This window comes from Heptranchias perlo, unplaced genomic scaffold, assembly GCF_035084215.1.
Source record: "Heptranchias perlo isolate sHepPer1 unplaced genomic scaffold, sHepPer1.hap1 HAP1_SCAFFOLD_388, whole genome shotgun sequence".
In the NCBI taxonomy this organism is placed as follows: domain Eukaryota; kingdom Metazoa; phylum Chordata; class Chondrichthyes; order Hexanchiformes; family Hexanchidae; genus Heptranchias; species Heptranchias perlo.
Window position 1 is genome coordinate 12,305 of NW_027139400.1, and position 26,969 is coordinate 39,273.

General features: G+C 66.4%; 1 protein-coding gene across 1 annotated transcript in view; it reads left to right on the top strand.

The window, feature by feature from the left end:
• LOC137311978 (ADP-ribosylation factor GTPase-activating protein 2-like) overlaps positions 1 to 26,969 on the top strand; it is a 45,955-nt gene that overhangs the window by 10,812 nt on the left and 8,174 nt on the right. The window contains exons 2-4 of the mRNA XM_067978787.1: positions 3,483 to 3,614; positions 6,791 to 6,914; positions 7,099 to 7,189. Coding sequence (XP_067834888.1) covers positions 3,483 to 3,614; positions 6,791 to 6,914; positions 7,099 to 7,189 — 347 coding nt within the window. The remainder of the gene's footprint in view (positions 1 to 3,482; positions 3,615 to 6,790; positions 6,915 to 7,098; positions 7,190 to 26,969) is intronic.

Here is a 26,969-nt window from a genome sequence, read left to right on the forward strand (position 1 = left end):
TCTCTCTCCCTCCCCCCCGCTCTCTCTCCCTCCCCCCCGCTCTCTCTCCCTCCCCCCCGCTCTCTCTCCCTCCCCCCGCTCTCTCTCCCTCCCCCCGCTCTCTCTCCCTCCCCCCCGCTCTCTCTCCCTCCCCCCCGCTCTCTCTCCCTCCCCCCCGCTCTCTCTCCCTCCCCCCCGCTCTCTCTCCTCCCCCCAGTCTCTCTCTCTCTCTCTCCCCCCAGTCTCTCTCTCTCTCTCTCTCTCCCAGTCTCTCTCTCTCTCTCTCCCCCCAGTCTCTCTCTCTCTCTCTCCCCCAGTCTCTCTCTCTCTCTCTCCCCCCAGTCTCTCTCTCTCTCTCTCCCCCCCAGTCTCTCTCTCTCTCTCCCCCCAGTCCTCTCTCTCTCCTCCCCCCCAGTCTCCTCTCTCTCTCTCTCTCTCTCTCCCCCCAGTCTCTCTCTCTCTCTCTCTCCCCCCAATCTCTCTCTCTCTCTCCCCCCAGTCTCTCTCTCTCTCTCCCCCCAGTCTCTCTCTCTCTCTCCCCCCAGTCTCTCTCTCCCTCCCCCCAGCTCTCTCTCCCTCCCCCCCAGATCTCTCTCCCTCCCCCCCAGCTCTCTCTCCCTCCCCCCCAGATCTCCCTCCCTCCCCCCGCTCTCTCTCCCTTCCCCCCCGCTCTCTCTCCCTTCCCCCCCGCTCTCTCTCCTTCCCCCCCGCTCTCTCTCCCTTCCCCCCCGCTCTCTCTCCCTTCCCCCCCGCTCTCTCTCCCTTCCCCCCCGCTCTCTCTCCCTCCCCCCCCGCTCTCTCTCCCTTCCCCCCCCGTTCTCTCTCCCTTCCCCCCCCGCTCTCTCTCCCTTCCCCCCCCGCTCTCTCTCCCTTCCCCCCCCCGCTCTCTCTCCTTCCCCCCCGCTCTCTCTCCCTTCCCCCCCGCTCTCTCTCCCCCCCGCTCTCTCTCCTTCCCCCCCGCTCTCTCTCCCTTCCCCCCCCGCTCTCTCCCTTCCCCCCGCTCTCTCCCTTCCCCCCCGCTCTCCCTTCCCCCCCGCTCTCTCCCTTCCCCCCCGCTCTCTCCCTTCCCCCCCGCTCTCTCCCTTCCCCCCCGCTCTCTCTCCTCCCCCCGCTCTCTCTCCCTCCCCCCCGCTCTCTCTCCCTCCCCCCCGCTCTCTCTCCCTCCCCCCCGCTCTCTCTCCCTCCCCCCCGCTCTCTCTCCCTCCCCCCCCGCTCTCTCTCCCTCCCCCCCGCTCTCTCTCCCTCCCCCCCGCTCTCTCTCCCTCCCCCCGCTCTCTCTCCCTCCCCCCCCGCTCTCTCTCCCTCCCCCCCGCTCTCTCTCCCTCCCCCCCGCTCTCTCTCCCTCCCCCCCGCTCTCTCTCCCTCCCCCCCGCTCTCTCTCCCTCCCCCCCGCTCTCTCTCCCTCCCCCCCGCTCTCTCTCCCCCTCCCCCCGCTCTCTCTCCCTCCCCCCCGCTCTCTCCCTTCCCCCCCGCTCTCTCCCTTCCCCCCCGCTCTCTCCCTTCCCCCCCGCTCTCTCTCCCTCCCCCCGCTCTCTCTCCCTCCCCCCGCTCTCTCTCCCTTCCCCCCGCTCTCTCTCCCTTCCCCCCGCTCTCTCTCCCTCCCCCCGCTCTCTCTCCCTTCCCCCCGCTCTCTCTCCCTCCCCCCGCTCTCTCTCCCTCCCCCGGCTCTCTCTCCCTCCCCCGGCTCTCTCTCCCTCCCCCCCGTTCTCTCTCCCTCCCCCCCCCGCTCTCTCTCCCTCCCCCCCCCCGCTCTCTCTCTCCCCCGCTCTCTCTCCCACCCCCCCTCTCTCTCTCCCCCCCCCCCCCCGCTCTCTCTCCCACCCTCCCCCCCGCTCTCTCTCCCACCCTCCCCCCCCCGCTCTCTCTCCCACCCTCCCCCCCCCCGCTCTCTCTCCCTCCCCCCCCGCTCTCTCTCCCACCCTCCCCCCCCCCCCCGCTCTCTCTCCCTCCCCCCCCCGCTCTTTCTCCCTCCCTCTCCCCCCCCCGCTCTCTCTCCCTCCCTCTCCCCCCCCCGCTCTCTCTCCCACCCTCCCCCCCGCCCTCTCTCCCCTCCCCCCCCGCTCTCTCTCCCTCCCTCTCCCCCCCCGCTCTCTCTCCCACCCTCCCCCCGCTCTCTCCCCCCCCCCCCCCGCTCTCTCTCCCACCCTCCCCCCCGCTCTCTCTCCCACCCTCCCCCCCGCTCTCTCTCCCACCCTCCCCCCCCGCTCTCTCTCCCACCCTCCCCCCCCGCTCTCTCTCCCACCCTCCCCCCCCGCTCTCTCTCCCACCCTCCCCCCCCGCTCTCTCTCCCACCCTCCCCCCCGCTCTCTCTCCCACCCTCCCCCCCCGCTCTCTCTCCCACCCTCCCCCCCCGCTCTCTCTCCCACCCTCCCCCCCCCGCTCTCTCTCCCTCCCCCCCCCGCTCTCTCTCCCTCCCTCTCCCCCCCCCGCTCTCTCTCCCACCCTCCCCCCCCGCTCTCTCTCCCACCCTCCCCCCCCCCGCTCTCTCTCCCACCCTCCCCCCCCCGCTCTCTCTCCCACCCTCCCCCCCCGCTCTCTCTCCCACCCTCCCCCCCCGCTCTCTCTCCCACCCTCCCCCCCCCGCTCTCTCTCCCTCCCTCTCCCCCCCCCGCTCTCTCTCCCACCCTCCCCCCCCGCTCTCTCTCCACCGCCCCCCCCCGCTCTCTCTCCCACCCTCCCCCCCCGCTCTCTCTCCCACCCTCCCCCCCCGCTCTCTCTCCCACCCTCCCCCCCCGCTCTCTCTCCCACCCTCCCCCCCGCTCTCTCTCCCACCCTCCCCCCCCGCTCTCTCTCCCACCCTCCCCCCCCGCTCTCTCTCCCACCCTCCCCCCCCGCTCTCTCTCCCTCCCTCTCCCCCCCCGCTCTCTCTCCCACCCTCCCCCCCCGCTCTCTCTCCACCGCCCCCCCCCCCACCTGCTCCCCCTCTCTCCTGCGCCTCGGAGACAGGAATTCTCTCGCTGAGTAAAGCTGACCTCAGCTCTCTGCAAAACCAGCTCGTTTGCCCCTCTAACCTTCCCTTCATCTCCTTCCTCCCCCCGGGGGTCGTATATCTGGCGGGTATTTACTGGAATATTCTCACCCTGCTGGGAATATTGCAGAATGTAACAACAGTTTCCTTATTTGTTCTTTCGATGTGGCAAGGCCGCATTTATTGCCCATCCTGAGGTGCCGTCAGTGCCTCCTTTGTCAAGTGGGACTGGAGTCACGTGTCGGGCCAGACCGGGTAAGGACAGCAGGTCCCCTTCATGGTCAATTAATCTGTTGCCAGCCCACAAATCATAGCATAAGATGAAGAAGGGAGGAGGAGGCTCGTGTGGAGCATAAACACCAGCATGGACCAGTTGGGCCGAATGGCCTGTTTCTGTGCTGTAGACTCGTAAATAACCAGGTTTCCCAAATTGCGCTGGTGGGATTTGAAGTAATGACCTCTGGGCTGCTGGGCCAGCGTAAGAGTACGGACACGGCCAGCTGAGGTCTGACTCCACTGTGTGTTGTGTCCACAGGTACAGAGATAATCCATTTGCAGCGAGTGATGGGTTTGGCTCGCACTGGGAGAGGGAAACCGGACTCCACTGGACACTGCACAGGGAGCAGTCCAAAGAGAAGGACATCAGCATTCAGCCATTGGCAGACCGGTTAGCTCAGTATTACAGCATCTGTGTGTGTGTTTAAATACAGCAGTATCCTGTACATTCCCTGTAACTCTCCCCGGTCTGTGTGTGTTTAAATACAGCAGTATCCTGTACATTCCCTGTAACTCTCCCCGGTCTGTGTGTTCAAATACAGCAGTATCCTGTACATTCCCTGTAACTCGCCCCGGTCTGTGTGTGTTCAAATACAGCAGTATCCTGTACATTCCCTGTAACACTCCCCGGTCTGTGTGTTTAAATACAGCAGTATCCTGTACATTCCCTGTAACTCTCCCCGGTCTGTGTGTGTTCAAATACAGCAGTATCCTGTACATTCCCTGTAACTCTCCCCGGTCTGTGTGTTCAAATACAGCAGTATCCTGTACATTCCCTGTAACTCTCCCCGGTCTGTGTGTTCAAATACAGCAGTATCCTGTACATTCCCTGTAACTCTCCCCGGTCTGTGTGTTCAAATACAGCAGTATCTTGTACATTCCCTGTAACTCTCCCCGGTCTGTGTGTTCAAATACAGCAGTATCCTGTACATTCCCTGTAACTCTCCCCGGTCTGTGTGTTCAAATACAGCAGTATCCTGTACATTCCCTGTAACTCTCCCCTGTCTGTGTGTTCAAATACAGCAGTATCCTGTACATTCCCTGTAACTCTCCCCGGTCTGTGTGTTCAAATACAGCAGTATCCTGTACATTCCCTGTAACTCTCCCCGGTCTGTGTGTGTTTAAATACAGCAGTATCCTGTACATTCCCTGTAACTCTCCCCGGTCTGTGTGTTCAAATACCGCAGTATCCTGTACATTCCCTGTAACTCTCCCCGGTCTGTGTGTGTTTAAATACAGCAGTATCCTGTACATTCCCTGTAACTCTCCCCGGTCTGTGTGTGTTTAAATACAGCAGTATCCTGTACATTCCCTGTAACTCTCCCCGGTCTGTGTGTGTTTAAATACAGCAGTATCCTGTACATTCCCTTTAACACTCCCTGCTCTGTGTGTGTGTTTAAATACAGCAGTATCCTGTGCAGCCCGTATAACTCTCCCCGGTCTGCGTGTGTTTAAATACAGCAGTATCCTGTACATTCCCTGTAACTCTCCCCGGTCTGTGTGTTTAAATACAGCAGTATCCTGTACATTCCCTGTAATGTGTTTAAATACAGCAGTATCCTGTACATTCCCTGTAACTCTCCCCGGTCTGTGTGTTTAAATACAGCAGTATCCTGTACATTCCCTGTAACTCTCCCCGGTCTGTGTGTGTTTAAATACAGCAGTATCCTGTACATTCCCTGTAACTCTCCCCGGTCTGTGTGTGTTTAAATACAGCAGTATCCTGTGCAGCCCGTATAACTCTCCCTGGTCTGTGTGTGTTTAAATACAGCAGTATCCTGTACATTCCCTGTAACTCTCCCCGGTCTGTGTGTGTTTAAATACAGCAGTATCCTGTACATTCCCTGTAACTCGCCCCGGTCTGTGTGTGTTTAAATACAGCAGTATCCTGTACATTCCCTGTAACACTCCCTGGTCTGTGGGTGTTTAAATACAGCAGTATCCTGTGCAGCCCGTATAACTCTCCCTGGTCTGTGTGTGTTTAAATACAACAGTATCCTGTACATTCCCTGTAACTCTCCCCGGTCTGTGTGTGTTTAAATACAGCAGTATCCTGTGCAGCCCGTATAGCTCTCCCTGGTCTGTGTGTGTTTAAATACAACAGTATCCTGTACATTCCCTGTAACTCTCCCCGGTCTGTGTGTGTTTTAATACAGCAGTATCCTGTGCAGCCCGTATAACTCTCCCCGGTCTGTGTGTGTTTAAATACAGCAGTATCCTGTACAGTCCCTGTAACTCTCCCTGGTCTGTGTGTGTTTAAATACAGCAGTATCCTGTACAGTCCCTGTAACTCTCCCTGGTCTGTGTGTGTTTAAATACAGCAGTATCCTGTACAGTCCCTGTAACTCTCCCCGGTCTGTGTGTTTAAATACAGCAGTATCCTGTACAGCCCGTATAACTCGCCCCGGTCTGTGTGTGTTTAAATACAGCAGTATCCTGTACATTCCCTGTAACTCTCCCCGGTCTGTGTGTGTTTAAATACAGCAGTATCCTGTACATTCCCTGTAACTCGCCCCGGTCTGTGTGTGTTCAAATACAGCAGTATCCTGTACAGTCCCTGTAACTCGCCCCGGTCTGTGTGTGTTTAAATACAGCAGTATCCTGTACAGTCCCTGTAACACTCCCCGGTCTGTGTGTGTTTAAATACAGCAGTATCCTGTATTTCCCTGTAACACTCCCCGGTCTGTGTGTGTTTAAATACAGCAGTATCCTGTACATTCCCTGTAACTCTCCCCGGTCTGTGTGTGTTTAAATACAGCAGTATCCTGTACAGTCCCTGTAACTCGCCCCGGTCTGTGTGTGTTTAAATACAGCAGTATCCTGTACATTCCCTGTAACACTCCCCGGTCTGTGTGTGTTTAAATACAACAGTATCCTGTACATTCCCTGTAACTCTCCCCCGTCTGTGTGTGTTTAAATACAACAGTATCCTGTACATTCCCTGTAACACTCCCCGGTCTGTGTGTGTTTAAATACAACAGTATCCTGTACATTCCCTGTAACTCTCCCCGGTCTGTGTGTGTTTAAATACAGCAGTATCCTGTACATTCCCTGTAACTCTCCCCGGTCTGTGTGTGTTTAAATACAGCAGTATCCTGTACATTCCCTGTAACTTTCCCCGGTCTGTGTGTGTTTAAATACAACAGTATCCTGTACATTCCCTGTAACTCTCCCCGGTCTGTGTGTGTTTAAATACAGCAGTATCCTGTACGGTCCCTGTAACTCTCCCCGGTCTGTGTGTGTTTAAATACAGCAGTATCCTGTACAGTCCCTGTAACTCTCCCCGGTCTGTGTGTGTTTAAATACAGCAGTATCCTGTACAGTCCCTGTAACTCTCCCCGGTCTGTGTGTGTTTAAATACAGCAGTATCCTGTACAGTCCCTGTAACTCTCCCCGGTCTGTGTGTGTTTAAATACAGCAGTATCCTGTACAGTCCCTGTAACTCTCCCCGGTCTGTGTGTGTTTAAATACCGCAGTATCCTGTACAGTCCCTGTAACTCTCCCCGGTCTGTGTGTGTTTATTTTGCTGCAAGTTCCCGGTTTCTCATATTCGCTGTTGGATTTCAGGCCAGCAAGTCGACGGAAAGCAGACGTCCCTGCTCCACCCGAATCGAACGAGGCTCGGCAGAAATTCGCTAATGCCAAGGCCATTTCTTCAGACATGTTCTTCGGGAGAGAATGTCAGGCGGAGGTGAGCACTAGGCGTTGGGTGGTGGGGGTCTCTCGGTTAGAGCGAGAGGTGGAGGCGGCGGAGAGAGTGAGGGTGGAGAGGGCTCCACCATACCTCGTGTCCTGTCTGGTTGTTAGAGTCTTTAACTTGTTATCATCTCACCTCTGGTCTCTCTTTTCTCCACCCCCACCCCCCGGTCTGGCAGTATGAAGTGGGAGCCCGCCTCAGTCGTTTGTCCGGGAGCTCCTCTGTTAGTTCTGCGGATCTGTTTGGAGATGGCAGACCGGACTCTGCAGGTGAGTGCATGTGCTGAACCAATGCGGAGTAGAGTTACTGTTTAAACACAACCAGAGACGTGAGGAAAATATAGATGCCAATGGAGGAGATATTAAGAGGGAGTGGCTCAAAGCTTGGTCACAGAGCTGGGTTTTAAGGAGGGCCTTAAAGGGAGGATAGACAAGCAGAGAGGTTTAGGGAGAGAATTCCAGAGCTCAGGACCTAGAGGGCCGAAGAACCAGCCGCCAATGGTGGAGCGATGGGAGTGGAGGCAATAGGCCAGAGACAGAATATTGGAGAGTTCTGGGGCGGAGGAGGTTACTGGGATGGGGAGGGTGAGGCCAAAGGACGAGAATTTTAAAATCGAGGCGTTCCCGGACCGGGAGCCAATGTGGGTCAGTGAGCACAGGGGGTGATGGGTGAACGGGACTTGGTGCGAGTTAGGATACGGGCAGCAGAGTTTTGGATGAGCTCAAGTTTATGGAGGGTGGAAGATGGGAGGCCGGCCAGGAGAGCATTGGAATAGTCGAGTCTGGAGGTAACAAAGGCAGGGATGAGGGTTTCAGGAGTAGATGAGCTGAGGCAGGGGGCGGAGACGGGCGATGTTACGGAGGTGGGAGTAGGCGGTCTTGGTGATGGAGTGGATATGTGGTCAGAAGCTCATCTCAGGGTCAAATAGGACGCCAAGATTGTGAACGGTCTGGTTCAGCCTCAGACAGCGGCCGGGGAGAGGGATGGAGTCGGTGGTCGGGGAATGGAGTTTGTGGCGGGGACTGAAGACAATGGCTTTGGGTTTTACAATGTTTAACTGGAGGAAATGGAGGCTCATCAGGATGTTGGACAAGCTGCATAACAACACAGAGAGAGTGAGGGTGGAGGGGGGCGGAGAGAGCGAGGGGCGGAGGGGGCGGAGAGAGCGAGGGGCGGAGGGGGCGGAGAGAGCGAGGGGCGGAGGGGGGCGGAGAGAGAGCGAGGGGCGGAGGGGGGCGGAGAGAGCGAGGGGCGGAGGGGGCGGAGAGAGCGAGGGGCGGAGGGGGCGGAGAGAGCGAGGGGTGGAGGGGGCAGAGAGAGTGAGGGTGGAGAGGGCAGAGAGAGCGAGGGGCGGAGAGAGCGAGGGTGGAGGGGGCGGAGAGAGCGAGGGGTGGAGGGGGCGGAGAGAGCGAGGGGCGGAGGGGGCGGAGAGAGCGAGGGTGGAGGGGGCGGAGAGAGCGAGGGGCGGAGAGAGCGAGGGGCGGAGGGGGCGGAGAGAGCGAGGGGTGGAGGGGGCGGAGAGAGCGAGGGGCGGAGGGGGGCGGAGAGAGCGAGGGTGGAGGGGGCGGAGAGAGCGAGGGTGGAGGGGGCGGAGAGAGCGAGGGGCGGAGGGGGCGGAGAGAGCGAGGGGCGGAGAGAGCGAGGGTGGAGGGGGGCGGAGAGAGCGAGGGGCGGAGGGGGGCAGAGAGAGCGAGGGGCGGAGAGAGCGAGGGTGGAGGGGGCGGAGAGAGCGAGGGGTGGAGGGGGCGGGAGAGAGCGAGGGGCGGAGGGGGCGGAGAGAGAGCGAGGGGCGGAGAGAGCGAGGGTGGAGGGGGCGGAGAGAGCGAGGGGTGGAGGGGGCGGAGAGAGCGAGGGGCGGAGGGGGCGGAGAGAGCGAGGGGGCGGAGAGAGCGAGGGGCGGAGGGGGCGGAGAGAGCGAGGGGCGGATGAGAGCGAGGGTGGAGGGGGCGGAGAGAGCGAGGGGCGGAGGGGGGCGGAGAGAGCGAGGGGCGGAGAGAGCGAGGGTGGAGGGGGCGGAGAGAGCGAGGGTGGAGGGGGCGGAGAGAGCGAGGGTGGAGGGGGCGGAGAGAGCGAGGGGGCGGAGAGAGCGAGGGGCGGGAGAGGGCGAGGGTGGAGGGGGCAGAGAGAGTGAGGGTGGAGGGGGCAGAGAGAGTGAGGGTGGAGGGGGGCGGAGAGAGTGAGGGTGGAGGGGGCGGAGAGAGTGAGGGTGGAGGGGGCAGAGAGAGTGAGGGTGGAGGGGGCAGAGAGAGTGAGGGTGGAGGGGGCAGAGAGAGTGAGGGTGGAGGGGGCAGAGAGAGCGAGGGTGGAGGGGGCAGAGAGAGCGAGGGTGGAGGGGGCGGAGAGAGCGAGGGGCGGAGGGGGCGGAGAGAGCGAGGGGTGGAGGGGGCAGAGAGAGCGAGGGTGGAGGGGGCGGAGAGAGCGAGGGTGGAGGGGGCAGAGAGAGCGAGGGTGGAGGGGGCGGAGAGAGCGAGGGGGGCGGAGAGAGCGAGGGGGCGGGAGAGGGCGAGGGTGGAGGGGGCAGAGAGAGTGAGGGTGGAGGGGGCAGAGAGAGTGAGGGTGGAGGGGGCGGAGAGAGCGAGGGGCGGAGGGGGCAGAGAGAGCGAGGGGCGGAGAGAGCGAGGGGCGGAGGGGGCGGAGAGAGCGAGGGGCGGAGAGAGCGAGGGTGGAGGGGGCGGAGAGAGCGAGGGGCGGAGGGGGCGGAGAGAGCGAGGGGCGGAGAGAGCGAGGGTGGAGGGGGCGGAGAGAGCGAGGGGTGGAGGGGGGCGGAGAGAGCGAGGGGCGGAGGGGGCGGAGAGAGCGAGGGGCGGAGAGAGCGAGGGGCGGAGGGGGCGGAGAGAGCGAGGGGCGGAGAGAGCGAGGGTGGAGGGGGGCGGAGAGAGCGAGGGGTGGGAGGGGGCGGAGAGAGTGAGGGGTGGGAGGGGGCGGAGAGAGTGAGGGGTGGGAGGGGGGCGGAGAGAGTGAGGGGTGGGAGGGGGCGGAGAGAGTGAGGGGTGGAGGGGGCGGAGAGAGTGAGGGTGGAGGGGGGCAGAGAGAGCGAGGGTGGAGGGGGCAGAGAGAGCGAGGGTGGAGGGGGCAGAGGAGAGCGAGGGTGGAGGGGGCAGAGAGAGTGAGGGTGGAGGGGGCAGAGAGAGTGAGGGTGGAGGGGGCAGAGAGAGTGAGGGTGGAGGGGGCGGAGAGAGCGAGGGTGGAGGGGGCGGAGAGAGCGAGGGGTGGAGGGGGCGGAGAGAGCGAGGGTGGAGGGGGCGGAGAGAGCGAGGGGCGGGAGAGGGCAGGGCGAGGGTGGAGGGGGCAGAGAGAGTGAGGGTGGAGGGGGCAGAGAGAGTGAGGGTGGAGGGGGCGGAGAGAGCGAGGGGTGGAGGGGGCGGAGAGAGCGAGGGTGAAGGGGGCGGAGAGAGGGAGGGTGGAGGGGGCAGAGAGAGCGAGGGGTGGAGGGGGCAGAGAGAGCGAGGGTGGAGGGGGCAGAGAGAGCGAGGGGTGGAGGGGGCGGAGAGAGCGAGGGTGGAGGGGGCGGAGAGAGCGAGGGGTGGAGGGGGCGGAGAGAGTGAGGGTGGAGGGGGCGGAGAGAGTGAGGGTGGAGGGGGCAGAGAGAGCGAGGGTGGAGGGGGCAGAGAGAGCGAGGGGTGGAGGGGGCGGAGAGAGCGAGGGTGAAGGGGGCGGAGAGAGGGAGGGTGGAGGGGGCAGAGAGAGCGAGGGGTGGAGGGGGCGGAGAGAGCGAGGGTGAAGGGGGCGGAGAGAGGGAGGGTGGAGGGGGCAGAGAGAGCGAGGGTGGAGGGGGCAGAGAGAGAGTGAGGGGTGGGAGGGGGCAGAGAGAGCGAGGGGTGGGAGGGGGCAGAGAGAGCGAGGGGTGGAGGGGGCAGAGAGAGGGAGGGTGGAGGGGGCAGAGAGAGGGAGGGTGGAGGGGGCAGAGAGAGCGAGGGTGGAGGGGGCGGAGAGAGCGAGGGTGGAGGGGGCGGAGAGAGCGAGGGGTGGGAGGGGGCAGAGAGAGCGAGGGTGGAGGGGGCAGAGAGAGTGAGGGTGGAGGGGGCAGAGAGAGGGAGGGTGGAGGGGGCGGAGAGAGCGAGGGTGGAGGGGGCGGAGAGAGCGAGGGGTGGGAGGGGGCAGAGAGAGCGAGGGGTGGAGGGGGCGGAGAGAGCGAGGGGTGGGAGGGGGCGGAGAGAGCGAGGGTGGAGGGGGCAGAGAGAGCGAGGGTGGAGGGGGCGGAGAGAGTGAGGGTGGAGGGGGCAGAGAGAGCGAGGGGTGGGAGGGGGCGGAGAGAGCGAGGGTGGAGGGGGCAGAGAGAGCGAGGGTGGAGGGGGCGGAGAGAGTGAGGGGTGGAGGGGGCGGAGAGAGTGAGGGTGGAGGGGGCGGAGAGAGCGAGGGGTGGAGGGGGCAGAGAGAGAGAGGGGTGGGAGGGGGCGGAGAGAGAGAGGGGTGGGAGGGGGCAGAGAGAGTGAGGGGTGGGAGGGGGCGGAGAGAGTGAGGGGTGGAGGGGGCGGAGAGAGGGAGGGTGGAGGGGGCAGAGAGAGTGAGGGGTGGGAGGGGGCAGAGAGAGTGAGGGGTGGGAGGGGGGCGGAGAGAGTGAGGGGTGGGAGGGGGCGGAGAGAGCGAGGGTGGAGGGGGCAGAGAGAGTGAGGGTGGAGGGGGCGGAGAGAGCGAGGGGTGGAGGGGGCAGAGAGAGAGAGGGGTGGGAGGGGGCAGAGAGAGTGAGGGGTGGGAGGGGGCGGAGAGAGCGAGGGTGGAGGGGGCGGAGAGAGCGAGGGTGGAGGGGGCGGAGAGAGCGAGGGGTGGGAGGGGGCAGAGAGAGCGAGGGTGGAGGGGGCGGAGAGAGCGAGGGTGGAGGGGGCGGAGAGAGCGAGGGTGGAGGGGGCGGAGAGAGCGAGGGGTGGGAGGGGGCGGAGAGAGCGAGGGTGGAGGGGGCAGAGAGAGCGAGGGTGGAGGGGGCGGAGAGAGCGAGGGGTGGAGGGGGGCGGAGAGAGTGAGGGTGGAGGGGGCAGAGAGAGCGAGGGTGGAGGGGGCAGAGAGAGCGAGGGGGCGGAGAGAGCGAGGGTGGAGGGGGCCCAGAGAGCGAGGGTGGAGGGGGCAGAGAGAGCGAGGGTGGAGGGGGCGGAGAGAGCGAGGGTGGAGGGGGCGGAGAGAGTGAGGGTGGAGGGGGCGGAGAGAGTGAGGGTGGAGGGGGCAGAGAGAGTGAGGGTGGAGGGGGCGGAGAGAGTGAGGGTGGAGGGGGCGGAGAGAGTGAGGGTGGAGGGGGCAGAGAGAGTGAGGGTGGAGGGGGCGGAGAGAGTGAGGGTGGAGGGGGCGGAGAGAGCGAGGGTGGAGGGGGCGGAGAGAGTGAGGGTGGAGGGGGCAGAGAGAGTGAGGGTGGAGGGGGCGGAGAGAGCGAGGGTGGAGGGGGCGGAGAGAGTGAGGGTGGAGGGGGCAGAGAGAGAGTGAGGGTGGAGGGGGCAGAGAGAGCGAGGGTGGAGGGGGCAGAGAGAGCGAGGGTGGAGGGGGCGGAGAGAGTGAGGGTGGAGGGGGCGGAGAGAGTGAGGGTGGAGGGGGCAGAGAGAGCGAGGGTGGAGGGGGCGGAGAGAGCGAGGGTGGAGGGGGCGGAGAGAGTGAGGGTGGAGGGGGCAGAGAGAGCGAGGGTGGAGGGGGCAGAGAGAGCGAGGGTGGAGGGGGCCCAGAGAGCGAGGGTGGAGGGGGCGGAGAGAGCGAGGGTGGAGGGGGCAGAGAGAGCGAGGGTTGAGGGGGCAGAGAGAGTGAGGGTGGAGGGGGCGGAGAGAGCGAGGGTGGAGGGGGCGGAGAGAGCGAGGGTGGAGGGGGCGGAGAGAGCGAGGGTGGAGGGGGCAGAGAGAGCGAGGGTGGAGGGGGCAGAGAGAGCGAGGGTGGAGGGGGCGGAGAGAGCGAGGGTGGAGGGGGCCCAGAGAGCGAGGGTGGAGGGGGCGGAGAGAGCGAGGGTGGAGGGGGCAGAGAGAGTGAGGGTGGAGGGGGCAGAGAGAGCGAGGGTGGAGGGGGCCCAGAGAGCGAGGGTGGAGGGGGCGGAGAGAGCGAGGGTGGAGGGGGCAGAGAGAGTGAGGGTGGAGGGGGCGGAGAGAGCGAGGGGTGGAGGGGGGCAGAGAGAGTGAGGGTGGAGGGGGCAGAGAGAGCGAGGGGTGGAGGGGGCGGAGAGAGTGAGGGGTGGAGGGGGCAGAGAGAGCGAGGGTGGAGGGGGCAGAGAGAGGGAGGGTGGAGGGGGCGGAGAGAGCGAGGGTGGAGGGGGGCGGAGAGAGCGAGGGTGGAGGGGGCGGAGAGAGTGAGGGTGGAGGGGGCGGAGAGAGCGAGGGGTGGGAGGGGGCGGAGAGAGCGAGGGGTGGGAGGGGGCAGAGAGAGCGAGGGGTGGAGGGGGCAGAGAGAGGGGGAGGGTGGAGGGGGCGGAGAGAGGGAGGGTGGAGGGGGCGGAGAGAGCGAGGGGTGGGAGGGGGCAGAGAGAGTGAGGGTGGAGGGGGCAGAGAGAGCGAGGGGTGGAGGGGGCAGAGAGAGGGAGGGTGGAGGGGGCAGAGAGAGGGAGGGTGGAGGGGGCAGAGAGAGGGAGGGTGGAGGGGGCGGAGAGAGCGAGGGTGGAGGGGGCGGAGAGAGCGAGGGGTGGGAGGGGGCAGAGAGAGCGAGGGTGGAGGGGGCAGAGAGAGTGAGGGTGGAGGGGGCAGAGAGAGGGAGGGTGGAGGGGGCGGAGAGAGCGAGGGTGGAGGGGGCGGAGAGAGCGAGGGGTGGGAGGGGGCAGAGAGAGCGAGGGGTGGAGGGGGCGGAGAGAGCGAGGGGTGGGATGGGGCAGAGAGAGCGAGGGGTGGGAGGGGGCAGAGAGAGTGAGGGGTGGAGGGGGCAGAGAGAGCGAGGGGTGGAGGGGGCAGAGAGAGTGAGGGGTGGAGGGGGCGGAGAGAGTGAGGGGTGGGAGGGGGCAGAGAGAGTGAGGGGGGAAGGGGGCAGAGAGAGTGAGGGGGGAAGGGGGCAGAGAGAGCGAGGGTGGAGGGGGCAGAGAGAGCGAGGGGTGGGAGGGGGCAGAGAGAGCGAGGGGTGGGAGGGGGGCGGAGAGAGCGAGGGGTGGGAGGGGGCGGAGAGAGCGAGGGTGGAGGGGGCGGAGAGAGGGAGGGTGGAGGGGGCGGAGAGAGCGAGGGGGCGGAGAGAGTGAGGGTGGAGGGGGCGGAGAGAGTGAGGGTGGAGGGGGCAGCGAGAGCGAGGGTGGAGGGGGCAGAGAGAGCGAGGGGTGGGAGGGGGCAGAGAGAGCGAGGGGTGGGAGGGGGCGGAGAGAGCGAGGGTGGAGGGGGCGGAGAGAGGGAGGGTGGAGGGGGCGGAGAGAGCGAGGGGGCGGAGAGAGTGAGGGTGGAGGGGGCGGAGAGAGTGAGGGTGGAGGGGGCGGAGAGAGTGAGGGGTGGAGGGGGCGGAGAGAGTGAGGGTGGAGGGGGCGGAGAGAGCGAGGGGTGGAGGGGGCGGAGAGAGTGAGGGTGGAGGGGGCAGAGAGAGTGAGGGTGGAGGGGGCAGAGAGAGCGAGGGGTGGAGGGGGCGGAGAGAGCGAGGGTGGAGGGGGCGGAGAGAGGGAGGGTGGAGGGGGCGGAGAGAGCGAGGGGCGGAGGGGGGCGGAGAGAGCGAGGGTGGAGGGGGCAGAGAGAGTGAGGGTGGAGGGGGCGGAGAGAGCGAGGGTGGAGGGGGCGGAGAGAGCGAGGGTGGAGGGGGCAGAGAGAGTGAGGGTGGAGGGGGCGGAGAGAGCGAGGGTGGAGGGGGCGGAGAGAGCGAGGGGTGGAGGGGGCGGAGAGAGTGAGGGTGGAGGGGGCAGAGAGAGGGAGGGTGGAGGGGGCGGAGAGAGCGAGGGGGCGGAGAGAGTGAGGGTGGAGGGGGCAGAGAGAGCGAGGGGTGGGAGGGGGCAGAGAGAGTGAGGGGTGGAGGGGGCAGAGAGAGCGAGGGTGGAGGGGGCGGAGAGAGGGAGGGTGGAGGGGGCGGAGAGAGCGAGGGGGCGGAGAGAGTGAGGGTGGAGGGGGCAGAGAGAGTGAGGGTGGAGGGGGCGGAGAGAGTGAGGGGTGGAGGGGGCAGAGAGAGCGAGGGTGGAGGGGGCGGAGAGAGTGAGGGGTGGGAGGGGGCAGAGAGAGCGAGGGGTGGAGGGGGCGGAGAGAGCGAGGGTGGAGGGGGCGGAGAGAGTGAGGGTGGAGGGGGCGGAGAGAGTGAGGGGTGGAGGGGGCAGAGAGAGCGAGGGGTGGAGGGGGCAGAGAGAGTGAGGGGTGGGAGGGGGCAGAGAGAGCGAGGGGTGGAGGGGGCGGAGAGAGCGAGGGTGGAGGGGGCGGAGAGAGTGAGGGTGGAGGGGGCAGAGAGAGTGAGGGTGGAGGGGGCGGAGAGAGTGAGGGTGGAGGGGGCAGAGAGAGCGAGGGGTGGGAGGGGGCAGAGAGAGTGAGGGGGGAAGGGGGCAGAGAGAGTGAGGGGTGGAGGGGGCGGAGAGAGCGAGGGTGGAGGGGGCGGAGAGAGTGAGGGTGGAGGGGGCAGAGAGAGTGAGGGTGGAGGGGGCGGAGAGAGTGAGGGTGGAGGGGGCAGAGAGAGTGAGGGTGGAGGGGGCAGCGAGAGCGAGGGTGGAGGGGGCAGCGAGAGCGAGGGTGGAGGGGGCAGAGAGAGTGAGGGTGGAGGGGGCAGAGAGAGTGAGGGTGGAGGGGGCAGAGAGAGCGAGGGTGGAGGGGGCAGAGAGAGTGAGGGTGGAGGGGGCAGAGAGAGCGAGGGTGGAGGGGGCAGAGAGAGTGAGGGTGGAGGGGGCAGAGAGAGCGAGGGTGGAGGGGGCAGAGAGAGCGAGGGTGGAGGGGGCAGAGAGAGTGAGGGGTGGAGGGGGCAGAGAGAGCGAGGGTGGAGGGGGCAGAGAGAGTGAGGGTGGAGGGGGCGGAGAGAGTGAGGGTGGAGGGGGCAGAGAGAGCGAGGGTGGAGGGGGCAGAGAGAGTGAGGGGTGGAGGGGGCAGAGAGAGCGAGGGTGGAGGGGGCAGAGAGAGTGAGGGGTGGGAGGGGGCAGAGAGAGTGAGGGTGGAGGGGGCAGAGAGAGTGAGGGGTGGAGGGGGCAGAGAGAGCGAGGGGTGGAGGGGGCGGAGAGAGCGAGGGTGGAGGGGGCGGAGAGAGCGAGGGTGGAGGGGGCGGAGAGAGTGAGGGTGGAGGGGGCAGAGAGAGCGAGGGGTGGAGGGAGCAGAGAGAGCGAGGGGTGGGAGGGGGCAGAGAGAGCGAGGGGTGGAGGGAGCAGAGAGAGCGAGGGGTGGAGGGGGCAGAGAGAGTGAGGGGTGGGGGGGGCGGAGAGAGTGAGGGGTGGGAGGGGGCAGAGAGAGCGAGGGGTGGAGGGGGCAGAGAGAGTGAGGGGTGGGGGGGGCGGAGAGAGTGAGGGGTGGGGGGGGCGGAGAGAGCGAGGGGTGGGGGGGGCGGAGAGAGCGAGGGGTGGAGGGGGCGGAGAGAGCGAGGGTGGAGGGGGCGGAGAGAGTGAGGGGTGGGAGGGGGCAGAGAGAGCGAGGGGGGAAGGGGCGGAGAGAGCGAGGGGGGAAGGGGGCGGAGAGAGCGAGGGGTGGAGGGGGCAGAGAGAGCGAGGGGTGGAGGGGGCGGAGAGAGCGAGAGGGGAAGGGGGCGGAGAGAGCGAGGGGGGAAGGGGGCGGAGAGAGCGAGGGTGGAGGGGGCGGAGAGAGCGAGAGGGGAAGGGGGCGGAGAGAGGGAGGGGTGGAGGGGGCAGAGAGAGCGAGGGGTGGAGGGGGCGGAGAGAGCGAGGGGGGAAGGGGGCGGAGAGAGCGAGAGGGGAAGGGGGCGGAGAGAGCGAGGGGGGAAGGGGGCGGAGAGAGCGAGGGGGGAAGGGGGCGGAGAGAGCGAGGGGGGGAGGGGGCGGAGAGAGCGAGGGTGGAGGGGGCAGAGAGAGCGAGGGGGCGGAGAGAGGGAGGGTGGAGGGGGCGGAGAGAGCGAGGTTGGAGGGGGCAGAGAGAGCGAGGGGGGAAGGGGGCGGAGAGAGCGAGAGGGGAAGGGGGCGGAGAGAGCGAGGGGGGAAGGGGGCGGAGAGAGCGAGAGGGGAAGGGGGCGGAGAGAGCGAGGGGGGAAGGGGGCGGAGAGAGCGAGGGTGGAGGGGGCAGAGAGAGCGAGGGTGGAGGGGGCAGAGAGAGCGAGGGGGGAAGGGGGCGGAGAGAGCGAGGGTGGAGGGGGCAGAGAGAGCGAGGGTGGAGGGGGCGGAGAGAGCGAGGGTGGAAGGGGGCAGAGAGAGCGAGGGGGGAAGGGGGCGGAGAGAGCGAGGGGGGGAGGGGGCAGAGAGAGCGAGGGGGCGGAGAGAGGGAGGGTGGAGGGGGCGGAGAGAGCGAGGTTGGAGGGGGCAGAGAGAGTGAGGGGGGAAGGGGGCGGAGAGAGCGAGGGGGGAAGGGGGCGGAGAGAGCGAGGGGGGAAGGGGGCGGAGAGAGCGAGGGGGGGAGGGGGCGGAGAGAGCGAGGGGGGGGAGGGGGCGGAGAGAGCGAGGGTGGAGGGGGCAGAGAGAGCGAGGGTGGAGGGGGCAGAGAGAGTGAGGGTGGAGGGGGCGGAGAGAGTGAGGGGTGGGAGGTGGGCGGAGAGAGCGAGGGGTGGAGGGGGCGGAGAGAGCGAGGGTGGAGGGGGCGGAGAGAGCGAGGGGGGAAGGGGGCGGAGAGAGCGAGGGGGGAAGGGGGCGGAGAGAGGGAGGGTGGAGGGGGCAGAGAGAGCGAGGGTGGAGGGGGCAGAGAGAGCGAGGGTGGAGGGGGCGGAGAGAGGGAGGGTGGAGGGGGCGGAGAGAGCGAGGGGTGGGAGGTGGGCGGAGAGAGCGAGGGGGGAAGGGGGGCGGAGAGAGCGAGGGGGGAAGGGGGCGGAGAGAGCGAGGGGGGGAGGGGGCGGAGAGAGGGAGGGTGGAGGGGGCGGAGAGAGCGAGGGGTGGAGGGGGCGGAGAGAGCGAGGGTGGAGGGGGCGGAGAGAGCGAGGGGGGGAAGGGGGCGGAGAGAGCGAGGGTGGAGGGGGGCGGAGAGAGGGAGGGTGGAGGGGGCGGAGAGAGCGAGGGGTGGAGGGGGCAGAGAGAGCGAGGGTGGAGGGGGCGGAGAGAGCGAGGGGTGGAGGGGGCAGAGAGAGCGAGGGTGGAGGGGCGGAGAGAGGGAGGGTGGAGGGGGCGGAGAGAGCGAGGGGTGGGAGGTGGGCGGAGAGAGCGAGGGGGGGAAGGGGGCGGAGAGAGCGAGGGGGGGAAGGGGGCGGAGAGAGCGAGGGGTGGAGGGGGCGGAGAGAGGGGAGGGTGGAGGGGGCGGAGAGAGCGAGGGGTGGAGGGGGCGGAGAGAGCGAGGGTGGAGGGGGCGGAGAGAGCGAGGGGTGGAGGGGGCGGAGAGAGCGAGGGTGGAGGGGGCAGAGAGAGTGAGGGTGGAGGGGGCAGAGAGAGCGAGGGGTGGGAGGGGGCAGAGAGAGCGAGGGTGGAGGGGGCGGAGAGAGCGAGGGTGGAGGGGGCAGAGAGAGCGAGGGGTGGAGGGGGCGGAGAGAGCGAGGGGGCGGAGAGAGCGAGGGGCGGGAGAGGGCGAGGGTGGAGGGGGGCAGAGAGAGTGAGGGTGGAGGGGGCAGAGAGAGTGAGGGTGGAGGGGGGCGGAGAGAGCGAGGGGCGGAGGGGGCAGAGAGAGCGAGGGGTGGAGGGGGCGGAGAGAGCGAGGGGCGGAGGGGGCGGAGAGAGCGAGGGGCGGAGGAGAGCGAGGGGCGGAGGGGGCGGAGAGAGCGAGGGGCGGAGAGAGCGAGGGTGGAGGGGGGCGGAGAGAGCGAGGGGGCGGAGAGAGCGAGGGGCGGGAGAGGGCGAGGGTGGAGGGGGGCGGAGAGAGCGAGGGTGGAGGGGGCAGAGAGAGTGAGGGTGGAGGGGGCGGAGAAGAGCGAGGGGGGCGGAGAGAGCGAGGGGCGGGAGAGGGCGAGGGTGGAGGGGGGCAGAGAGAGTGAGGGTGGAAGGGGGCGGAGAGAGCGAGGGTGGAGGGGGCAGAGAGAGCGAGGGGTGGAGGGGGCAGAGAGAGCGAGGGTGGAGGGGGCAGAGAGAGCGAGGGGCGGAGGGGGCAGAGAGAGCGAGGGTGGAGGGGGCGGAGAGAGCGAGGGGGCGGAGAGAGCGAGGGGGCGGGAGAGGGCGAGGGTGGAGGGGGCAGAGAGAGCGAGGGCGGAGGGGGCGGAGAGAGTGAGGGTGGAGGGGGCAGAGAGAGAGTGAGGGGTGGAGGGGGGCAGAGAGAGAGTGAGGGGTGGGAGGGGGCAGAGAGAGAGTGAGGGGTGGGAGGGGGCGGAGAGAGTGAGGGTGGAGGGGGCGGAGAGAGCGAGGGTGGAGGGGGCAGAGAGAGCGAGGGTGGAGGGGGCAGAGAGAGCGAGGGCGGAGGGGGCGGAGAGAGCGAGGGGCGGAGAGAGTGAGGGGTGGGAGGGGGCGGAGAGAGTGAGGGGTGGGAGGGGGCGGAGAGAGTGAGGGTGGAGGGGGCGGAGAGAGCGAGGGTGGAGGGGGCGGAGAGAGTGAGGGTGGAGGGGGCAGAGAGAGCGAGGGTGGAGGGGGCGGAGAGAGTGAGGGTGGAGGGGGCAGAGAGAGTGAGGGGTGGAGGGGGCGGAGAGAGTGAGGGTGGAGGGGGGCGGAGAGAGCGAGGGTGGAGGGGGCGGAGAGAGTGAGGGTGGAGGGGGCAGAGAGAGCGAGGGTGGAGGGGGCAGAGAGAGCGAGGGTGGAGGGGGCAGAGAGAGGGAGGGTGGAGGGGGGCAGAGAGAGCGAGGGTGGAGGGGGCGGAGAGAGCGAGGGTGGAGGGGGCGGAGAGAGTGAGGGTGGAGGGGGCAGAGAGAGTGAGGGTGGAGGGGGCAGAGAGAGTGAGGGTGGAGGGGGCAGAGAGAGTGAGGGTGGAGGGGGCAGAGAGAGCGAGGGTGGAGGGGGCGGAGAGAGTGAGGGTGGAGGGGGCAGAGAGAGTGAGGGTGGAGGGGGCGGAGAGAGCGAGGGTGGAGGGGGGCGGAGAGAGTGAGGGTGGAGGGGGCAGAGAGAGCGAGGGTGGAGGGGGCGGAGAGAGCGAGGGGTGGAGGGGGCAGAGAGAGCGAGGGTGGAGGGGGCAGAGAGAGCGAGGGTGGGAGGGGGCGGAGAGAGCGAGGGGGGGAAGGGGGCAGAGAGAGCGAGGGGGCAGAGAGAGCGAGGGGGGAAGGGGGCGGAGAGAGCGAGGGGGGGAGGGGGCGGAGAGAGCGAGGGTGGAGGGGGCAGAGAGAGCGAGGGTGGAGGGGGCGGGAGAGAGCGAGGGTGGAGGGGGCAGAGAGAGCGAGGGGGGAAGGGGGCGGAGAGAGCGAGGGGGGAAGGGGGGCGGAGAGAGCGAGGGGGGGAGGGGGCGGAGAGAGCGAGGGTGGAGGGGGCAGAGAGGAGCGAGGGGGAGGGGCGGAGAGAGGAGGGTGGAGGGGGCAGAGAGAGCGAGGGGGGAAGGGGGCAGAGAGAGCGAGGGGGGAAGGGGGCGGAGAGAGCGAGGGGGGAAGGGGGCGGAGAGAGCGAGGGGGGGGAGGGGGCGGAGAGAGCGAGGGTGGAGGGGGCAGAGAGAGCGAGGGGGGCGGAGAGAGGGAGGGTGGAGGGGGCGGAGAGAGCGAGGTTGGAGGGGGCAGAGAGAGTGAGGGGGGAAGGGGGCAGAGAGAGCGAGGGTGGAGGGGGCAGAGAGAGCGAGGGGGGAAGGGGGCGGAGAGAGCGAGGGGGGGAGGGGGCGGAGAGAGCGAGGGTGGAGGGGGCAGAGAGAGCGAGGGGGGAGGGGGCAGAGAGAGCGAGGGGGGGAGGGGGCGGAGAGAGCGAGGGGGGAAGGGGGCGGAGAGAGCGAGGGGGGGAGGGGGCGGAGAGAGGGAGGGGGGGAAGGGGGCGGAGAGAGCGAGGGGGGAAGGGGGCGGAGAGAGCGAGGGTGGAGGGGGGCGGAGAGAGGGAGGGGTGGAGGGGGCAGAGAGAGCGAGGGGGGAGGGGGCAGAGAGAGCGAGGGGTGGGAGGGGGCAGAGAGAGTGAGGGTGGAGGGGGCAGAGAGAGCGAGGGGGGGAGGGGGCAGAGAGAGCGAGGGTGGAGGGGGCAGAGAGAGCGAGGGGTGGAGGGGGCAGAGAGAGCGAGGGTGGAGGGGGCAGAGAGAGTGAGGGTGGAGGGGGCAGAGAGAGCGAGGGTGGAGGGGGCAGAGAGAGTGAGGGTGGAGGGGGCAGAGAGAGCGAGGGTGGAGGGGGCGGAGAGAGTGAGGGTGGAGGGGGCGGAGAGAGCGAGGGTGGAGGGGCAGAGAGAGTGAGGGTGGAGGGGGCGGAGAGAGCGAGGGTGGAGGGGCAGAGAGAGCGAGGGTGGAGGGGGCGGAGAGAGTGAGGGTGGAGGGGGCAGAGAGAGAGTGAGGGTGGAGGGGGCGGAGAGAGCGAGGGTGGAGGGGGCAGAGAGAGTGAGGGTGGAGGGGGCGGAGAGAGTGAGGGTGGAGGGGGCGGAGAGAGCGAGGGTGGAGGGGGCAGAGAGAGCGAGGGTGGAGGGGGCGGAGAGAGCGAGGGTGGAGGGGGCGGAGAGAGCGAGGGTGGAGGGGGCGGAGAGAGTGAGGGTGGAGGGGGCAGAGAGAGTGAGGGTGGAGGGGGCAGAGAGAGCGAGGGTGGAGGGGGCAGAGAGAGCGAGGGTGGAGGGGGCGGAGAGAGCGAGGGTGGAGGGGGCGGAGAGAGTGAGGGTGGAGGGGGCAGAGAGAGCGAGGGTGGAGGGGGCAGAGAGAGTGAGGGTGGAGGGGGCAGAGAGAGCGAGGGTGGAGGGGGCAGAGAGATTGAGGGTGGAGGGGGCAGAGAGAGCGAGGGTGGAGGGGGCAGAGAGAGCGAGGGTGGAGGGGGCGGAGAGAGCGAGGGTGGAGGGGGCAGAGAGAGTGAGGGTGGAGGGGGCGGAGAGAGTGAGGGTGGAGGGGGCAGAGAGAGCGAGGGTGGAGGGGGCAGAGAGAGCGAGGGTGGAGGGGGCAGAGAGAGAGAGGGTGGAGGGGGCGGAGAGAGTGAGGGTGGAGGGGGCGGAGAGAGCGAGGGTGGAGGGGGCGGAGAGAGTGAGGGTGGAGGGGGCAGAGAGAGTGAGGGTGGAGGGGGCGGAGAGAGCGAGGGTGGAGGGGGGCAGAGAGAGTGAGGGTGGAGGGGGCAGAGAGAGCGAGGGTGGAGGGGGCAGAGAGAGCGAGGGTGGAGGGGGCGGAGAGAGTGAGGGTGGAGGGGGCAGAGAGAGCGAGGGTGGAGGGGGCAGAGAGAGTGAGGGTGGAGGGGGCAGAGAGAGCGAGGGTGGAGGGGGCAGAGAGAGCGAGGGTGGAGGGGGCAGAGAGAGTGAGGGTGGAGGGGGCAGAGAGAGCGAGGGTGGAGGGGGCAGAGAGAGCGAGGGTGGAGGGGGCGGAGAGAGTGAGGGTGGAGGGGGCAGAGAGAGTGAGGGTGGAGGGGGCAGCGAGAGCGAGGGTGGAGGGGGCAGAGAGAGTGAGGGTGGAGGGGGCGGAGAGAGCGAGGGTGGAGGGGGCAGAGAGAGCGAGGGTGGAGGGGGCGGAGAGAGCGAGGGGTGGAGGGGGCGGAGAGAGTGAGGGGGGAAGGGGGCAGAGAGAGCGAGGGGTGGGAGGGGGCGGAGAGAGTGAGGGGTGGAGGGGGCGGAGAGAGCGAGGGGTGGGGGGGGCGGAGAGAGTGAGGGTGGAGGGGGCAGAGAGAGCGAGGGTGGAGGGGGCGGAGAGAGCGAGGGTGGAGGGGGCAGAGAGAGTGAGGGGGGAAGGGGGCAGAGAGAGCGAGGGGTGGGAGGGGGCGGAGAGAGTGAGGGGTGGAGGGGGCGGAGAGAGCGAGGGGTGGGGGGGGCGGAGAGAGTGAGGGTGGAGGGGGCAGAGAGAGCGAGGGGTGGGAGGGGGCGGAGAGAGCGAGGGGTGGAGGGGGCAGAGAGAGCGAGGGTGGAGGGGGCAGAGAGAGCGAGGGTGGAGGGGGCAGAGAGAGAGCGAGGGGCGGGGAGGGGGCGGAGAGAGTGAGGGGTGGAGGGGGCGGAGAGAGTGAGGGGGGAAGGGGGCAGAGAGAGCGAGGGGTGGGAGGGGGCAGAGAGAGCGAGGGGTGGAGGGGGCGGAGAGAGTGAGGGGGGAAGGGGGCAGAGAGAGCGAGGGGTGGGAGGGGGCAGAGAGAGCGAGGGGTGGAGGGGGGCGGAGAGAGCGAGGGTGGAGGGGGCAGAGAGAGCGAGGGGCGGGAGGGGGCGGAGAGAGTGAGGGGTGGAGGGGGCGGAGAGAGCGAGGGGTGGGGGGGGGCGGAGAGAGTGAGGGTGGAGGGGGCAGAGAGAGCGAGGGGTGGGAGGGGGCGGAGAGAGCGAGGGGTGGAGGGGGCAGAGAGAGCGAGGGTGGAGGGGGCAGAGAGAGCGAGGGTGGAGGGGGCAGAGAGAGCGAGGGTGGAGGGGGCGGAGAGAGCGAGGGTGGAGGGGGCGGAGAGAGCGAGGAGTGGAGGGGGGCGGAGAGAGCGAGGGCGGAGGGGGCGGAGAGAGCGAGGGTGGAGGGGGCGGAGAGAGCGAGGGGCGGGAGGGGGCGGAGAGAGCGAGGGGCGGGAGGGGGCGGAGGAGAGCGAGGGGTGGAGGGGGCGGAGAGAGCGAGGGGTGGAGGGGGCGGAGAGAGGGAGGGTGGAGGGGGCGGAGAGAGGGAGGGTGGAGGGGGCGGAGAGAGCGAGGGGCGGGAGGGGGCGGAGAGAGCGAGGGGCGGGAGGGGGCGGAGAGAGCGAGGGGTGGAGGGGGCGGAGAGAGCGAGGGGTGGAGGGGGCGGAGAGAGCGAGGGGTGGAGGGGGCGGAGAGAGCGAGGAGTGGAGGGGGCGGAGAGAGCGAGGGGCGGTGATCTGGGATTGGGACGGAGGGGGATTTGATGGGCTGGGATTGGGACGGAGGGGGATTTGATGATCTGGGATTGGGACGGAGGGGGATTTGATGAGCTGGGATTGGGACGGAGGGGGATTTGATGATCTGGGATTGGGACAGAGGGGGATTTGATGATCTGGGATTGGGACGGAGGGGGATTTGATGAGCTGGGATTGGGACGGAGGGGGATTTGATGATCTGGGAATGGGACGGAGGGGGATTTGATGATCTGGGATTGGGACGGAGGGGGATTTGATGAGCTGGGATTGGGACGGAGGGGGATTTGATGATCTGGGATTGGGACGGAGGGGGATTTGATGGGCTGGGATTGGGACGGAGGGGGATTTGATGATCTGGGAATGGGACGGAGGGGGATTTGATGATCTGGGATTGGGACGGAGGGGGATTTGATGAGCTGGGATTGGGACGGAGGGGGATTTGATGATTTGGGATTGGGACGGAGCGGGATTTGATGATATGGGATTGGGACGGAGCGGGATTTGATGATCTGGGAATGGGACGGAGGGGGATTTGATGATCTGGGATTGGGACGGAGGGGGATTTGATGATCTGGGATTGGGACGGAGGGGGATTTGATGATCTGGGATTGGGACGGAGCGGGATTTGATGATCTGGGAATGGGACGGAGCGGGATTTGATGATCTGGGATTGGGACGGAGGGGGATTTGATGATCTGGGATTGGGACGGACGGGGATTTGATGAGCTGGGATTGGGACGGAGGGGGATTTGATGATCTGGGAATGGGACGGAGGGGGATTTGATGAACTGGGATTGGGACGGAGCGGGATTTGACGATCTGGGATTGGGACGGAGGGGGATTTGATGGGCTGGGATTGGGACGGAGGGGGATTTGACGATCTGGGATTGGGACGGAGGGGGATTTGATGGGCTGGGATTGGGACGGAGCGGGATTTGATGATCTGGGAATGGGACGGAGGGGGATTTGATGGGCTGGGATTGGGACGGAGGGGGATTTGACGATCTGGGATTGGGACGGAGGGGGATTTGATGGGCTGGGATTGGGACGGAGCGGGATTTGATGATCTGGGAATGGGACGGAGGGGGATTTGATGGGCTGGGATTGGGACGGAGGGGGATTTGACGATCTGGGATTGGGACGGAGCGGGATTTGATGAGCTGGGATTGGGACGGAGCGGGATTTGATGATCTGGGAATGGGACGGAGGGGGATTTGATGGGCTGGGATTGGGACGGAGGGGGATTTGACGATCTGGGATTGGGACGGAGGGGGATTTGATGGGCTGGGATTGGGACGGAGCGGGATTTGATGATCTGGGAATGGGACGGAGCGGGATTTGATGATCTGGGATTGGGACGGAGGGGGATTTGATGAGCTGGGATTGGGACGGAGCGGGATTTGATGATCTGGGATTGGGACGGAGGGGGATTTGATGATCTGGGATTGGGACGGAGGGGGATTTGACGAGCTGGGATTGGGACGGAGGGGGATTTGACGATCTGGGATTGGGACGGAGCGGGATTTGATGATCTGGGATTGGGACGGAGCGGGATTTGATGATCTGGGAATGGGACGGAGGGGGATTTGATGATCTGGGATTGGGACGGAGGGGGATTTGATGATCTGGGATTGGGACGGAGGGGGATTTGATGATCTGGGATTGGGACGGAGGGGGATTTGATGATCTGGGATTGGGACGGAGGGGGATTTGATGGGCTGGGATTGGGACGGAGGGGGATTTGATGATCTGGGATTGGGACGGAGGGGGATTTGATGATCTGGGATTGGGACGGAGCGGGATTTGATGATCTGGGAATGGGACGGAGCGGGATTTGATGATCTGGGATTGGGACGGAGGGGGATTTGATGATCTGGGATTGGGACGGAGGGGGATTTGATGATCTGGGATTGGGACGGAGGGGGATTTGATGATCTGGGATTGGGACGGAGCGGGATTTGATGATCTGGGATTGGGACGGAGGGGGATTTGATGATCTGGGATTGGGACGGAGGGGGATTTGATGATCTGGGATTGGGACGGAGCGGGATTTGATGATCTGGGATTGGGACGGAGGGGGATTTGATGATCTGGGATTGGGACGGAGGGGGATTTGATGATCTGGGATTGGGACGGAGCGGGATTTGATGATCTGGGATTGGGACGGAGGGGGATTTGATGATCTGGGATTGGGACGGAGGGGGATTTGATGATCTGGGATTGGGACGGAGGGGGATTTGATGATCTGGGATTGGGACGGAGGGGGATTTGATGGGCTGGGATTGGGACGGAGCGGGATTTGATGAGCTGGGATTGGGACGGAGGGGGATTTGATGATCTGGGATTGGGACGGAGGGGGATTTGATGAGCTGGGATTGGGACGGAGGGGGATTTGACGATCTGGGATTGGGACGGAGGGGGATTTGATGGGCTGGGATTGGGACGGAGGGGGATTTGATGATCTGGGATTGGGACGGAGGGGGATTTGATGAGCTGGGATTGGGACGGAGGGGGATTTGATGATCTGGGATTGGGACGGAGGGGGATTTGACGATCTGGGATTGGGACGGAGTGGGATTTGATGATCTGGGATTGGGACGGAGGGGGATTTGATGAGCTGGGATTGGGACGGAGTGGGATTTGATGAGCTGGGATTGGGACGGAGCGGGATTTGATGAACTGGGATTGGGACGGATGGGGATTTGACGATCTGGGATTGGGACGGAGGCGGATTTGATGAACTGGGATTGGGACGGATGGGGATTTGACGATCTGGGATTGGGACGGAGCGGGATTTGATGAACTGGGATTGGGACGGATGGGGATTTGACGATCTGGGATTGGGACGGAGGGGGATTTGACGATCTGGGATTGGGACGGAGCGGGATTTGACGATCTGGGATTGGGACGGAGGGGGATTTGATGAGCTGGGAATGGGACGGAGGGGGATTTGATGATCTGGTATTGGGACGGAGCGGGATTTGATGATCTGGGATTGGGACGGAGGGGGATTTGATGATCTGGGATTGGGACGGAGGGGGATTTGACGATCTGGGATTGGGACGGAGTGGGATTTGACGATCTGGGATTGGGACGGAGGGGGATTTGATGAGCTGGGATTGGGACGGAGGGGGATTTGATGAGCTGGGATTGGGACGGAGGGGGATTTGATGATCTGGGATTGGGACGGAGCGGGATTTGATGATCTGGGATTGGGACGGAGCGGGATTTGATGATCTGGGATTGGGACAGAGGGGGATTTGATGAGCTGGGATTGGGACGGAGGGGGATTTGATGATCTGGGATTGGGACGGAGGGGGA